The sequence below is a fragment of the Dryobates pubescens genome, chromosome 20, assembly GCF_014839835.1.
Source record: "Dryobates pubescens isolate bDryPub1 chromosome 20, bDryPub1.pri, whole genome shotgun sequence".
Lineage (NCBI taxonomy): Eukaryota > Metazoa > Chordata > Aves > Piciformes > Picidae > Dryobates > Dryobates pubescens.
Window position 1 is genome coordinate 21,814,703 of NC_071631.1, and position 13,103 is coordinate 21,827,805.

General features: G+C 58.0%; 1 protein-coding gene across 2 annotated transcripts in view; it reads left to right on the forward strand.

The window, feature by feature from the left end:
• The window catches only part of MAP2K4 (mitogen-activated protein kinase kinase 4), an 89,830-nt gene that overhangs the window by 59,837 nt on the left and 16,890 nt on the right, over nt 1-13,103 (forward strand). The window contains exons 4-5 of one of the 2 annotated variants that reach the window (XM_054170360.1): nt 5,919-6,038; nt 12,315-12,434. In XM_054170360.1, coding sequence (XP_054026335.1) covers nt 5,919-6,038; nt 12,315-12,434 — 240 coding nt within the window. The remainder of the gene's footprint in view (nt 1-5,918; nt 6,039-12,314; nt 12,435-13,103) is intronic. The other variant, XM_054170361.1, reaches the window with a different exon arrangement.

Genomic DNA, 13,103 nt, shown 5'->3' on the forward strand with positions numbered 1-13,103 from the left:
GAGCCTTCCAGATGGGGAAGAGCACAGCCCAGTTCTGCCCAGTGCCAGCTCTGTCTCTGCACACTCACAGCTGCAAGGCCATTTGGGGTGTTAACTCCTCACCTCCTGGGCTGATCTGTCCTCTGGGCTCCTCGTTGTGCTTGAATTCCCTGCCCTGGCCAGCACGGCCCTGCAGCAGCAGCTCTCTGGTGTTGCCTGCTCCAGCTCCCACTTCTACCCAGTGTCCTTTGACTGTGCTTCTCATCCCTTGTTTGCTCTTTAGTCTCTTTTTACCCAGTCCGTGGCAGTTCAGGAGTGACTTGAGGACAGTCTCCTGGGCTTCTTGGCTGTGTGGAGAGCCCTGCTCCTTCCCAGCACCTGCCCCCATGCTGGCCCTGTTGGGTTTATCCCAGCAGTGCCTGCAGCTCTCCAGCCCCCTTCTGGACTCACCCTCCAGAGGAATGTGTCCCTTGGCTGGGATCAGTGCACTGATCTGCCACTCGGGGGGGCTTCTGGAGGCATCAGGCAGCCAGGTGAGGATGGAGAAGGCATTATGGAGGTACAAAGAGAAGCTCTCATAGCATGGTTTGGGTTGGAAGGGACATGCAAAGGTCATCTAGTCCAAGCCTCTGCAGTCAGCAGGGACATCAACATCCTGAGCTGTGAGACTGCCAGCAGGAGAAGCTGTGAACACCCAAGGCAGGGACAGCTGGGTGAAAGCTCCAGGTGAGGGAGTGAGCACTGCCTGCCAGGCAAAGGGATGCCAAGGAGCAAGAGAGAGCTCCACAGCTCCCTGGCTTCTCCAAGAAGAACAAGGATCTTCCATGGACATCTCCTGGGCTTGGCTTCCCCCTCCAGCATCACCACCAGCTCTGCTCCCAGCTGCTCCAGGACATTGTGCATCTTGTTTCCTCAGGGCACCATGAACTCAAGCACCTGAACTGTGAAGGACCCTCCTTCCATGGGGGTGAAAAGGTTTTCTTGGGCAGCTCAGCCAGCACCTGGGGTTTCTTTCTGCCCTGAGGTTCCCCTCTGGCACTGCTGATGGCTGCCCCAAAGCAGGTGCTGTGCAGCACCTGTGGCATGCAGCTTTGTTTGCAGACTGGGATGAAAACACAGAGGTGAACAAAGGCCCCAGCTGGGGCTGGGGTTGAGCTCCCTGCTGGAGCAGGACATTTCCTGCTCATTTGCATTGTGTGTGAAGGTCCCTGCTGGGGGTTTCCTTAGCAGAGGCACTTAACAGAGGCCCCTCAAAGGGCAGGGAAGTTGCTTGTGGGAAGAACTGCCACGATGAGTGAATGCTGAGAGCAGGCAGCCTTTGGGAGGTGGCACTGGGGTGGGTCAGCAGCCCAAGCACAGCTCTCCTGTCCTGAGCTAGCAGGCAGCTGGCAGGAGCCCGCCGTGTCCCACTCCTCTCCCCACCAGGCCCTTCCTGCAGGGAGCAGCTCCAGCAGTGTCAGCAGCCTCTGCCTGCTGCTTTCAGCCAGTGCAGCTGGCTGAGGAACACCCCAAGGGAGTGAGCTGAGTGGTTTGTGCTGTGACCTGCAGGGTCATTGCCATGGCCCTGTGCAGACACCTTGCACCTCTTAAAGGAGTGATTGTGCTGTCAGGAGTAGCTGCAGGCTGAGGAGCAGCCAGCTGTGGGCAGAGCATTTCTGGCCACAGGCCTTGCGCTTGGGCTTCTCCCACCCCAGGAGCTGCAGTGGCTTCCAGCCCTGTCCCAGGATCTCCTCTCTCTTCCAGTATCTCCCCTTAGAGGTCAGCCTGATTTAGTCCCCTCTGCAGTAGTGTCCGCTCCAGTCTGCAGCTGCTGCCAGGTGCCGTTGCTGGGTCCTTGTTTGCTCCTCAGCCTGGCAGTATTTCTGACCAGACTAAGGTGGTCTGCCACCTCTGCTCTGAACTGCTCTAAGCAGAGCAGAAGCAAGTTGAAGTTCATTTGGGCAGTCAGAGAAGCTGGCCAAGGCACTGCTGAGAAGCAAAGCATCTGGAGGAAGCCAAGCCCAGGAGGTGTCCATGGAAGATCCTTGTTCTTCTTGGAGAAGCCAGGGAGCTGTGGAGCTCTCTCTTTCTCCTTGGCATCCCTTTGCCTGGCAGGCAGTGCTCACTCCCTCACCTGGAGCTTTCACCCAGCTGTTCCTGCCTTGGGTGTTCACAGCTTCTCCTGCTGGCAGTCTCACAGCTCAGGATGTTGATGTCCCTGCTGACTGCAGAGGCTTGGACTAGATGACCTTTGCATGTCCCTTCCAACCCAAACCATGCTATGAGAGCTTCTCTTTGTACCTCCATAATGCCTCCTCCATCCTCACCTGGCTGCCTGATGCCTCCAGAAGCCCCCCAGAGTGGCAGATCAGTGCATTGATCCCAGCCAAGGGACACATTCCAATTCCCCCCAGGACTTCTGGGGGTTGTGCACAAGCTGCAAGGCCTCAGCTCCATTCTTCACACAGTCAGGTGCCCTGAGGTTGGCTCCTCAGGGTTTGTTGAGCAGGACTTTTCTATTTCCCTCATCCTTTTGGGTGGCTGCCTGAGGGCTGGGGAAAGCTGAGCTCCAAGCCCTGCTGGGAGGACCCTGGGAGAGGAGTGGATGAGTAAGAGCTGGAAGGAGCTGGGGAGAGCAGGCGAGAAGCCTGTTGGCTGAGGTGGGAAGCTGGTGGTGGTGCTCAGAGCACCATCTGTCAGCAGCAGAGGTGTCTGGGATGGGTAGAGCAATGTTCTCCTCCTCAGCAGTGAGTGGGCAAAGCCTGTTTCTGGTGGAGTTTTGGTGTCCTCAGTCCCTGCCAGCCCTGGGCTGGCACTGCCAGGCTCTGCTGAGGCTGTGGGAGCCCTGGGGCTGGCTCACAGCTCAAGGACTTGGTCTGCAGGTTGCTGTTAAGAGCTTTGTCCTTTCCTTTTCTAACTGCCCACTGCACCTGCATCTCCACCTCTGTGTTCTGGGGCTGGCTGAGGGCTCTTCTGCTCTGGCTCTGCTTTCTGTCTCCCTGGTTTGAGGCTTTTGGCAGCTCCAATCCACAGCCAGCTTCTCCTGCTGCTGTTGCTCTCCCTGCTAGCAGAAGGCTTTTTGTCCTGGGCTGTGGTTGTATGAAAAGGGCTGGAGGAGGATTTGATGCAGTTTGAGGCCAACAATGAACTGTTAAAAAGAGACTTTCCAGGAGCCTCTAGCACCAGAAAGGTTTTTTCCCTTGTGTGTCTTGCTCAGCTGTGGCAGTGACTGCCTGCAGCAGCGGTGTGAGACCGAAGCTAAGCCAGACCTGTCCAGCCCTATCTTGACTGCTGTCTTCAGGCTGTTGCCTCCCCTTGTGTCTTCCTTCTTTGCCATCTCCCATGGCTGTGGGGGGTCTGTGGCAGCTGCAGCGGTGCCCTGCTCTCCACCCTGGAGCTAGGTAGCAGATGTGGCTCATGTCCTGCCTGGGTCGTGCCTGCTGTTGACTTCAGTCACCTTTTGCTGCCCCTTCCTTGCTTGGGTGCTCAGCACTGGTTGCTCAGCTGCTGGGGTGGGACTGCTGCTCTGCACCCAGCTGCACTGAGGCCCTGTCCCAGCCAGGGCTGACCCCAGCTCAGCACTGTGCTGCTCACTGCTCCTGAGAGTTTTCCCTCCTCTTCCATCTGCCAGGCTCCAGCACTCTTGTGTGAGACCTCCCAGTCTTGCATCCTGTCCTTGCCTTCATTCCCTGAAGCAGTGCTTCTGGGGAGGCCCTGCTGGCTCCTCCAAGCATCCCCTGGCTCCTCTGTCTGCCCAGATGCTCTGCCCTGTAGCCAGCCACTGTCCATCCTCTGCCTGCCCTTTCTCTTTCTCCCTGGGGAGGGTGTTTGGGAACAGGGAGCAGTCTTTGGGATCAGTGTTGTTCTGGGGTGCAGTTCAAATCACCTCCTCCACACAAGATGTCTTTCACAAGCTTTCCAGAGCTGGAGAAGAAACAGGATGGAAGGAAATGTCAGCAGTAGGAGGAGAGGCTTCAGGGGAGGCTGTGGAGTTTGAGGAGCATGCTGCAGGGAGGGCTGGGACAGCATTAAAGAAGAAGGGGGGAGGGGTGCTGGGGAGACTCTGAGGTGACCAGGAAGGAGGCTTTCTGGAGACAGACACAGAGCTGGCACAGAAGGGAGATGTGAGTTGCAGTATGGAGAAAAGCTTCTGATGCTTCTGCTCAGCAGAAAGGTGAACTTCTCAGGGTTGTGGGTTGCATCTCAGTGAGGCACTAAGCTGCTCCTCATGGGTCCCACCGTGCTGTCTTGGTGTCCATCACCCTCTGCAGGGCTCAGAGCAGTAGCATTGCTCACCCAGTGCTGCTGGGGTCCCCAGGCACTTGCTCTGCCCAGCCTTTGGTGTCTCAGCAGGGGGCTGTGGAGCTCTGTGTGGTGTAGGTGCAGGACAGGAATCATCAAACCGCTCAGGCTGTCCCCAGCGACCTGTCTGAGCTTCTGTGAAACAGACCTGAACCAGTGACCCAGAGGTGAAGCATCTGAGGTGGCTGCTAGTCCCCTGAGCACCTCCCTGCTCTCCCTGGGGCTGCAGAAGGGCACCTGCATGGCAGCACCGCGGGGGCTGGCCGGCCCAGCTGTGCCTGTGCCAGCCCAGCCTCCTGCCACTCGGCCCCAGGGCTCCAGAGTGCCCTGGGGGGGAACAGGGCGCTGGGGACGTGCCAGTTACTGGCCTAGGGCTGAGCTCTAGCTGCTAGAACACAGCAAGTGGTGAAATCCCCCAGTATCAGGATGCACCAAAGGTAAGGCTGACCAATCATCCCTAGGTGGTGTGGGTTGTCAGGGCGGTGCTGAGGCATGCAGCCATGCCCTGCTGCTCAGAAACTGCCCTCAAAGGCCAGCTGGAGAGCACCTGCAGCCCCTTGGCCTTGTGCTTGTCCTGCCTGTGGGCTGGCTGCCAGCAGCAGTTGCTCCCAGGCCAGCCCTGCTGGTGAAGTCCTTCTGGCATCTTGCAGATTTTTCCCACAGCCTTTAGTTTTCTCCCTTGGGCAGCCAGGGAGTCTTTTCCCCCCAGGGAGGCTCCAGGCCACCTCAGTTGCTTTGGGCTTCCTGCCAAGTGGTTTTTCCTGTCCTTTTTTTTTGCCCTCCCCCCTCTCCCCTTTTAAACATGATTTTGCAGCATGAGCCACCCCTCCAGGATCCCAGTTTCCTCTCCTGTGCTTTAGGGAGTGCATTAGTTGGTACAGGAGATGAAATATGGCTGTGGAATCTCAAACTGTGGATGGGCTTCTCCATCCTTCATTTAATGAGCTTCACCTCTGGACATGGGCAGCACTCTCTGTCCCAGCTCACTTTGTTCTTCCAAGCCCAGAGGAGAGGTTCTGGATGGTTTGTGCATCCAGAGGCAGCTTCAGAGACACACAGTGGAGATGTTCTGTGCATGGCTCAGGCTCTTTTCCCCAGCCTTCCTGTTCCCTGGGCCAAGAGCTGTTAGCTGGGCGAGCAGAGCTCATGGGCCTGTTGCCCACCATCAGCATCACCACAGCAATGTCTCCCCTCCCTTAGGTGCCTGCTCCCTTCTCACCCTGCCAGCCAGGCTGGAAGGAGACTTTCTTTGTTTGTTGGTCTTCTGTGCCTGTCTTCAGCAATTGCAAATGGTTCAGTCTCACTGCAGCCCCTGGGGCTCCCTCCAGCATGGCCAAGAGCTCAGAGGGAACACTTTGCTCGTGGGGTTGGTTTGCTGCAGTGTGCAATGGGATCTCTGCTCTTAAACTTCCCTCTGGCATTCCAGCTTAAGAGCCATTTCCTTCAGCCTCAGCAATTCCCCAGGAGCTCCTGAGGGGACTGGGGAATTGCTGTCTGAAGGAACTGGCCTTAGGGGAGGTTCTTCCAGAGCACAGCCCTCGGGGGGCTGCCTGCTCAGCCTGGGGCTTGGGGCTGTTGTTTGCTGCAGCAGCAGGGCTGTGAGGGTGCAGTGGCAGGCAGGTGAGTGACAAAAGTCTCTGCCACTCTTCCTCTTCCAGAGAATTCGGTCTACAGTGGATGAGAAGGAGCAGAAGCAGCTTCTGATGGACCTGGACGTGGTGATGCGGAGCAGCGACTGCCCCTACATCGTTCAGTTCTATGGAGCTCTCTTCAGAGAGGTGGGCACCACACTGGGCCTTGGCCTGCTTTGCTGTCTTGGCAGCGAGGAGGAGAGAGCTCATTTCTCTCAGGTTTCACAGCTCCTTGCTTTTAATCATGGGTGTTTGACCAGGACACCCAGCTGGGTGCTGCTGAGCAGGGCCATGCTGTGCCTGCTCCTCCTCGTGGCTCTCTGCATGCTCCTGGCTCTTCTGGCCTGCTTTCATCTCTCTGAGAGTCATGGAATCACAGAATGGTCCAGGCTGGAAGGGGCCTCCAAAGCTCATCCAGTCCAACCCCCTCTGCACTCAGCAGGGACATCCCCAACTAGATCAGGTTGCCCAGAGCCCTGTCCAGCCTCACCTGGAATATCTCCAGGGGTGGAGCCTCAGCCACCTCCCTGGGCAGCCTGCTCCAGCACTCCAGCAGCCTCCTGGTGCAGAACTTGTTCCTCACATCCAATCTCAATCAGCTCTGCTCTAGTTTGAAGCCATTGCCCCTGGTCCTGTCCCTGCAGGCCTTTGGGAACAGTCTCTCTCCAGCCTTCGTTTGAGCCCCTTCAGGTCCTGGCAGGCTGCTCTTAGGTCTCCCCAGAGCCTCCTCCTCTCCATGCTGAGCACCCCCAGCTCCCTCAGCCTGTCCTCACAGCAGAGCTGCTCCAATCCCCTGAGCATTCTCATGTCCCTCCTCTGGACCTTCTCCACTAGCTCCAGGTCCTTCCTGTGCTGAGGGCTCCAGCCCTGCTGCTGAGGTCTCACCAGAGTAAAGTGGCAGAGTCTCCTCTCTGGCTCTGCTGCTGAGCTCCTGGCCCCATGCAGAGTGCCTGCTGCTGGCCTGGCCACAGCATGGCCACAGGGGTGGTCTCTGTCAGTGGCTGGGAGGTGTCAGAGGTTGGGAGGTGATGATGTGGAGGATCTCTGTGTGCAGGTGGCTGCTGTGGTAGCACTCACAGCTTCCTTGAGGTGACCTGGCTGGGTCAGAAACCCCCAGCTGGCTGCCATCTGATTCCTGCTGGCTTCTACCTGCAGCTGCCTAAAAGCCCAAGGGCAGCCATGCTGGGTCAGACAAACTCCTGGTGGGAGGTTCTGGCTCTGGCAGTGTGTGGTAGCCTTCAGCCACGTGCAGCTGGGTGTCTCCTGACCTAGCCCTGCTGTCTGTGTGCTCAGTGCCTCTTGCTGCATGAGTTCCCTTTGCCCTAGGGCACATGCCTGCTTTCTGCAGCCATGGAGCACTTCTCATGGTTGCCCACCCCTGGTGGGAAGGTTCACCACCCTGTCTGAGTCTGAATATCCACCCTGCTGCTTTGGGTAGTGCCTGCAGTACCTCCTCTTTCTTTGTGTTTGGAGAGGTGGTGAGCAGTTGCCTTTAGTCCTCCTCTGCAAGCCACTGAGTGTTTCTGGGCAGCTGCCCTGTTCCCCCTCCATCATGTCTTAACCAGTAAGTGCCAGCCTGCCTCATGCACAGAAACCCTCCAGAGCTTTGATCACCCTTCACAGAATGCTCTGGATTGGAAGGGAGCTCCAGAGCTCACCCAGTCCAACCCCCTGCACTCAGCAGGGACATCCCCAGCTAGGGCAGGCTGCCCAGAGCCCTGTCCAGCCTCACCTTGAGTATCCCCAGAGAAGGAGCCTCAACCACCTCCCTGGGCAACCTGTTCCAGTGCTCCACCACCCTCACAGTAAAGAGCTTCTTGCTGTTCTCTGCATCTTTTCCTTTCAGGACAGAGACCAAACTTTCCTGACTCTCCCTGACAGGAGCAGTCTGTGCCATAAGCAGCCTGGGGGCTGTCATTTTGCTGGGGCCCTCATGCACACAGCACATGCTGGGGAGTGGGTTAGTCACCAGGATGCCTCCAGGAGTGCTTCCAAGTGAGGAACAGAACCAGAGCTGGAATTAGACATGGAAAGCTGTGTCAGCTGGCCACAATTAATCCTCACATAGTTTAGCTGTTCCTGATGTCAATCACCACATGTTTGTGACTGGTTTAGCATCCACTGTTGTCATTTAAGGTAGATGCTGTGCTGCAGGGCCCCAGGAGGTATCCTTCTGTCTCCTTGTGCTGTGCACAGACACTCCCATTGCCATCTAGCCTCAGATGACCAGTGAGAGCAGTTGGGAAGCTGGCCTGGACAGACCTGTTGTGGTTGGAGGTCAGTCACTGAGCTGTGTCTGCTCAGTGCAGGCAGAGGAGAGGGACTGCAGCCCTGGGCTGCAGCATTTGGTCCATCTGCAAGAGGGAAGGGGTCTGGAGAGGATGAATGTCAAGACCTGCCAGCTAGAGCTGCTCTGGAGTTGAAGCTGGCACTGGAGGGGCACAGGCTGTAGCCTTGGCTCTTTTCCACTGCTTCAGCACAAACCCAGTCCATCTGCTCCAGGGGAGAAGGAACATGGGGACCTGCTGGCCCCTGGTCACCTCTGATCAGGTGCAGCAGCCTGTGCAGGGTCCTGCAGGGCTTTACCAGGGAGCTGTCAGAGAAGGTCACTGGTGTGGGGCTGGATCTTCAGTTCCTGCTTCTGGAGAGCCTGCCCCCTGTAGCTGTGCAGCTGACTCTTCTGGCTGTAACTCTCAGGCCCTGGAATAAAGACATCCATCCTTCCTGTCCCCATGCTCTGCTGGTGCCTGTCTGTTCAGACACACAGGCTCTGGGCTGGGAAGGCTTCTCCATGCCCAAGCTCCTCCCAGGTGTGGAGCCTGACCCAGCCTTGGCTGAAGGCTGCAGACAGCAATGTCCCAGCCTGCAGTCAGCAAAGGGCTGCAGCCAGGCCAGGGGCAGCCTCTGGGTGAAGTTTGCTTGGGAAGGGCCAAAGCCCCAAGCTGTCTGCTGAGCTACCTGCTCTCCTCCTGCCAGAGGCTCCTCAGGGAGCTGCTCCTGCTTGCCCCTCAGCAGCACCTGGTGTGTGCTGCTCCTTCAGTCACAGGGGACACCCCCCTGGGTGTCAGTGCACAGTGCCATGGGTGATGTGCTGGAGTGGGGCTTCCCTTCAGTTCAGGGACACCCATCAGGTGGGGTGGGATTGCCTGGTGGCTGAAAGAAGAAAGCTGGCACAGCAGGAGACACTGCTGCAGCCTTTGCATGGAGCCAGGGGCTGCCTGCACTGGTGCCAGGCACTGCTGTGATGCAGTCAGGTGCTCTGTGGGTCACTGCAAGGCTCACTCCTGCTGGTGGTGGTGATGTGACCTTCACATCACCATGGTGGTGCCCAGATGGCTGGGTCAGAAGTGTGGTGGGGACTGGAGGTCAATCCAGTTGGCAGCTGTCAGCAGTGGTGTTCCCCAGGGCTCAGCACTGGGCCCAGTTCTGTTTCAGATCTTTATCACTGACCTGGACAGGGAGATCAAAGCACCCTCAGGAAGGTTGCAGATGACACTCAGTTGGGTGGCAGTGTTGATCTGCTGCAGGCCAGGAAGGCTCTGCAGAGGGATTTGGCCAGGCTGGAGCCATGGCTGAGGTCAGTAGGATGAGGTTCAACAAAGCCAAGAGCTGGATCCTGCCCTTGGGGCACAGCAACCCCATGGATGCTCCAGGCTGGGGGCACAGGGGCTGGAAAGTGCCCAGCAGAGGCACCCTGGGGGTGCTGGGGGACAGCAGCTGGAGAGGAGCCAGCAGTGCCCAGGTGGGCAAGAAGGGCAGCAGCAGCCTGGGCTGGAGCAGCAATGCTGTGGGCAGCAGGAGCAGGGCAGGGATGGTGCCCCTGGCCCTGGTGAGGCCTCAGCCTGAGTGCTGGGTTCAGTTTTGGGCCACTCCAAGAAGGACATTGAGGGCTGGAGCAGGGCCAGAGAAGGGCAACAGAGCTGGGGAAGGGTCTGGAGAACAGGGCTGGGGAGGAGCAGCTGAGGGAGCTGGGGGTGTGCAGCCTGGAGCAGGGGAGGCTGAGGGAGACCTCATTGCTCTCTGCAGCTCCCTGAGAGGAGGCTGCAGCCAGGTGGGGCTTGGGCTCTGCTCCCCAGTCTCAGGTGAGAGAAGGAGAGGAAATGTCCTGAAATTGTGCCAGGGGAGGCTGAGGTTGGAGAGGAGGAGAAATTTCTCTGCTGCCAGAGTGGTCAGGGCCTGGCAGAGGCTGCCCAGGGAGGTGGTGGAGTCCCCATGCCTGGAGGTGTTGCAGCAAGCTGTGGCCATGGCTCCTGGGGCCAGGGTTTGGTGGCCATGGTGGGGCTGGGCTGCAGGTTGGCCTGGATGAGCTTGGAGAGCTTCTCCAGCCCAAGCAGTTCTGGGACTCTGTTGCAGCTCCCCATGGTGCTGCAGCATCCTTCCTTCCTCTGGGGCAGGTGCTGAGGGCAGTGCTCAGCTGCTCTGTTCCCTGGCGAGCCTCAGCCTTTGTGTTAGTGACAGACCCCCGGGGCCCTGCTGCTGTGACATCTCCAGCTGCAGTGATCCTCCTGCCCACAGGCTGACACCCCCAAGGCCTTCTGCAGGCTGCTCTCAGCCAGCCTGGATCTGAGCCCTGCCCCAGCTGCAGGACCTTGCCCTTGGCCTTGTTGAACCTCCTGAGGTTGTCCTGGGCCCAGCTCTGCAGCCTGCCCAGGTCCCTCTGGATGGATCCTTCCCTGCAGTCTGCTGGCAGGGCCACACAGCTGGGTGTCATCTGCAGGCTTGCTGGGGGTGCCTCTGTTCCCCTGTCACCAACAAAGCTGTCAGAGAGGTGCCAGCACTGAGCCCTGAGGGATGCCACTGCTCATCCAGCTGTCTGAGTGCCATGGGACAGGACTGCTGTGCCCTGCAGGGCAGTCAGGACTGAAGGGGTTGGTTTGGTCAAGTCTTGCTGTGTTGCACTGCTGCTGCAGCCCCCTGCAGAGCCAGGCGGGGTTGGAGCTTGGGTTCACCTCGGGTTTGGGCACCTCCAATGTAACATCAGGGCTGAGCTGCTCAGTTTGAGGCCTCTGCTGGTGAGGGGAGTGGGGAGAGAGGTGCCTGTGGGGCAAGGCTGCCACTGAAGGAGTCCATCCTGCCAAGTGCAGGCTGCTGGTGGTGTGTTCTCACAGAATCACTGAGGCTGGGATAGAGCTCTGAGCTCATTGGGTCCAGCCTAGCACCACCACACTCACCAGGCCTTCTCCTTGGACCTGTTCTTCCCTACCACACTGAGGACAGATTGATGGTACCACATCTTCTGTTCAAATCCAGCTTAGCCCCCAAGCTCTGCTGCTCAGAGTTCATTGGAGTTAGCTGTGCCTGGAAGGTGCTGCAGCTGATTGCTGCTTGAGCTGAGACTCTGGAAGCTTGAGTTTGTGAGCAGCAATGAGCTCTGGTGGCCAGGAAGGCCAAGGGCATCCTGGGCTGGATCAGAAGGGCTGTGGTCAGTAGGTCAAAAGAGGTTCTCCTCCCCCTCTACTCTGCCCTGCTGAGGCCACATCTGGAATCTTGTGTCCAGTTCTGGGCTCCTCAGTTCAAGAAGGACCTCAGGGCACTGCTTGAGAGAGTCCAGCACAGAGCCCCAGAGCTGCTGCAGGCAGTGGAACATCTTCCTCACCAGGAGAGCCTGAGGGAGCTGAGGGCTCTGGAGCTGGGAAAGGAGGAGCCTGAGGGTGACCTCATGGCTGTTGCTAAAGCTGTGCAGGGTGATGCCCAGAGGCTGGAGCCAGGCTCTGCTGGGGGATGCCCAATGCCAGCACAAGGGGCAGTGGTGGAAGCTGAGGCAGAGGAAGCTCCATGGAAACAGGAGGAAAAGATTTTTCCCTGTGAGGTGACAGAGCCCTGGAGCAGGCTGCCCAGGGGGGTTGTGGAGTCTCCCTCTCTGGAGAGATTCAAACCCTTCCTGGATGTGTTCCTGTGTGACCTGCTCTAGGTGACCCTGCTCTGGCAGGGGGTTGGCCTGGATGAGCTTTTGAGGTCCCTTCCAGCCCCTACCATTCTGTGCCCCTGTGATACCCTACTCTTTGCATGATGTCTGTAATACACTGGGCTGTTTTAACCCCATGCTTGTTTTATTTGTATTCCTTAAGGAAAAAGCTCTCTCAGCACCTGCAGGAAGCAGAGCAGCAGGCAGAGGCTCTGCAGGAGTTACCCTCTCCCAATCTCCTTTTTGTCTTCTACTCCAAATGAGTGAAATCTTCCTGCCTGCTTTGCTTCTTCCCTGAGCACTGTCAGAAGCAGGCTCACTTTCAGTCCTACTTCTCTACTCCACACCCTGGAGCTAGCTGTGTCCTGGGGGTGCAAGTGCCACGTCTCAAACACCCCCAGGGACAGCGGCTCCACCACCTCCCTGGCTGCAGAGGGCTCCTTGTGCTCTGGGGGGGCTTGGCCTGTGTTTTGTGTTGCCCCTGGCAGTGACAGCCTCTCTCCTCTCTTGCCTTGCAGGGTGACTGCTGGATCTGCATGGAGCTCATGTCTACCTCGTTTGATAAGTTTTACAAATATGTATATAGTGTATTAGATGATGTTATCCCAGAGGAGATCCTAGGCAAAATCACTTTAGCTGTGAGTATTCTCCTGAACCCTTTGCTGTCTGTCTTTGAGGCTAAGGTGACCAATTTGGCTCTCTCTCGCCCAGCTGGGAGGCAGCTGCTTGGTCTGAGTGCAGCTGAGCTGCACCAAGCTCCTCATGGGCCTTGAGTGGAGCCTGACAATGGAGTATTGCCAGGGGGGAAAGCAGGTCACAGGCTCCCAGGCTGTTAGGGGCTGGAAGGGACCTCTGGAGAGCTTCCAGTCCAACCCCCTGCCAGAGCAGGAGCAGAGAATCCAGCACAGGTCACACAGAACACATCCAGACAGGGCTGGGAAGGCTCCAGGGAAGGAGACTCCACAACCTCTCTGGGCAGCCTGCTCCAGGGCTCTGGGAGCCTCCCAGTGCAGAAGCTCCTCCTCATGTTGAGGTGGAACCTCCTGTGCTGGAGTTTCCACCCATTGCCCCTTGGCTATCCCAGGGCACAGTGAGCAGAGGCTGTCCCTGTCCCTTCCTTCCTGACCCCCAGCCCTCAGATATTGGTAGACATTGGTCAGATCCCTCTCAGCCTTCTCCTCTCCCAGGGCTCTCAGCCTCTCCTCCCCAGGCAGTGCTGCAGTCCCTTCAGCATCCTTGTAGCCTCCCTTGGACTCTTTCCAGCAGATCCCTGTCCCTCCTGAGCTGGGGAGCCCAGAGCTGGATAC